This window comes from Belonocnema kinseyi, chromosome 6 (assembly GCF_010883055.1).
Source record: "Belonocnema kinseyi isolate 2016_QV_RU_SX_M_011 chromosome 6, B_treatae_v1, whole genome shotgun sequence".
NCBI lineage: Eukaryota > Metazoa > Arthropoda > Insecta > Hymenoptera > Cynipidae > Belonocnema > Belonocnema kinseyi.
In genome coordinates, this window is record NC_046662.1 from 8,037,549 (window position 1) to 8,039,713 (window position 2,165).

General features: G+C 27.2%; 1 protein-coding gene across 1 annotated transcript in view; it reads left to right on the forward strand.

Annotated features, from left to right (window-relative positions):
* The window catches only part of LOC117174288 (tRNA methyltransferase 10 homolog A), a 12,474-nt gene that overhangs the window by 9,296 nt on the left and 1,013 nt on the right, over nt 1-2,165 (forward strand). Inside the window, exon 4 of the mRNA XM_033363244.1 lies at nt 1,587-1,692. Coding sequence (XP_033219135.1) covers nt 1,587-1,692 — 106 coding nt within the window. The remainder of the gene's footprint in view (nt 1-1,586; nt 1,693-2,165) is intronic.

Sequence of the window (2,165 nt, forward strand, 5' to 3'; positions counted from 1 at the left end):
GAATTGGTTGAGTCGTACAGCTGGCAACCGCTACCCCACCCCGCTTACTCACCAGACTTAGCTCCATCCGACTACCACTTATTTGCATCGATGGGGCACGCATTCAGCGAACAGCGCTTCACTTCTTACGAAAGTGTTGGAAAATGGCTCGATGACTGGTTTGCTTCAAAAAACGAAGACTTTTTTTTGGAAAGGTATCCATAAATTGCCTGAGAGGTGGACAAAATGTGTAGCCAGCGAGGGCGCATACTTTGAATAAAATATTTGTTATCATTCTCTTGAAATAAATGTGTTTTTTTCTTGAAAAAATACCGGTTTCATATGTATACACCTGGTATTTGTAGAAAAGTTAAATTTTTGGTTGAAAGTTTATTATTTTTTTAATTGAAAAGTCTACTATTATATATCTGGCTTACAATTAATCCCTTTTTGTTGAACTGAAGCTAATCCATTTTTTATTGTAAATTTATATTTCTTTAGTTGAAAATGCATGTATTGTGTTAAAAAATAATCTTTTTGGTAGAAAATTAATAATTCATTAATAATTAATAATTCAATTACTTTGGTTTTTTTAGTTAAGAATTCATGTATTTTGTTGAAAATATTTTTGTCAGACAAATGTTATTGCTTGAAGTATCACCTTTTTGTTTAAACAACAATTTTTAACTGAAAATTTAACTACTCTATTTTTTATTGTATATTTATCTTTTTAATAGAAAATTTAACATTTTTATTTTTTTTTTTTTAAACTTTAACTTCCATTTTTGGTTGAAATTTTTGTTATTAATTCAATTATTTGGCTGAAAAATGATGTTTTTTTCTGCAGGAAATTAATAATCTTCTACTAAATATTTTTTGTTTGAAAATTCAACTATTTTGTTACTAAATTGAACTATGTGGTTGACAATTATTTTTTTGTTATTAAAAATTAATGTTTTTTTAATTGAAAATTCGTTCTTTTTAGTAGAAAATTAATTTTTTGTTTGTTGCAAATTCAACTACTTGATTGAATATTGAACTACTTTATTAAAACTTATTTTTTTTGTTTGAGATGCATCAATTTAATTGAAAAATTTATCTCTTTGGTTGAAAATTCATGTGCTTTTTTCTGAAAAGTAAAAAATTCTGTTTAAAAAATATCCTTCATGGTTGAGAACTGTTTTTTTTTTAAGTTCTCAACTTTCTTTTTGTTGAAAATTCTTCTTGGGTTAAAAATTCATCACTTTTTATAAAAAATTTCACTGTTTTGATTAAAAAATTAAATTTTTTTATTGAATTTTCGTCTTTTCGGATTTAAAAGTTAAATGTTCTTAAAAAACATTTGACTTTTTAGCTGATATACAGAACTATTTTTAAGAATTAAATTTTTTACTGAAAATTCAGTTATTTTTTTTTACAGAAAATTCATATTTTTTTAGTTAAAAAATAGAATATTTTGTTTATACTATTTTTGTCTACTTTAACCTTAGGAATACGATACCTGAATTAGTTTTTAAATAATATTTATATGTTTAAACAATAAGCGCTGCAGATTTATAGCTCGTCTATGCTGTTGTGAAAAGAGTTAAAAAACATAATTTTTGTAGGGTCTCTGTCATAGACTGGCGACGAGTAAAAATATCAAACATGCACGTTTACCCATAGATAAGTATCTACAAATGAAAACTAGAAAAGTTTTATCTATCGTTCATGGTGAGTTAGATTGAAATTCATATTAGGAGAGTGGTCCTAAGTCGGCACAGTAAGATTTGTTGCCGAAAAAAAGAGTTTAAACAGGATTTAATAGCGCAAAGTGAAGAATACGATTTTTGCTATTTTTCAAAATGGTGTCCTAAGTCAGCACCTCCTGGCCCTGAGTCGGCACAATAATATTTGTTGTAAAAAAAGAGTTTAAACATGATTTAATAGCGCAAAGTGTAGAATACGATTTTTGATATTTTTTTAATGGTGTCCTAAACTAGCATTTCCTGATCCTAAATCGGCACAATAAGATTTTTTGTAAAAAAAAAAAAGAGTTTAAACAGGATTTAATAGCGCAAAGTGAAGAATACGATTTTTGCTACTTTTCAAAATGGTGTCCTAAGTCAGCACCTCCTGGCCCTGAGTCGGCACAATAATATTTGTTGTAAAAAAAGAGTTTAAACATGATTTAATAGCGCAAAGTG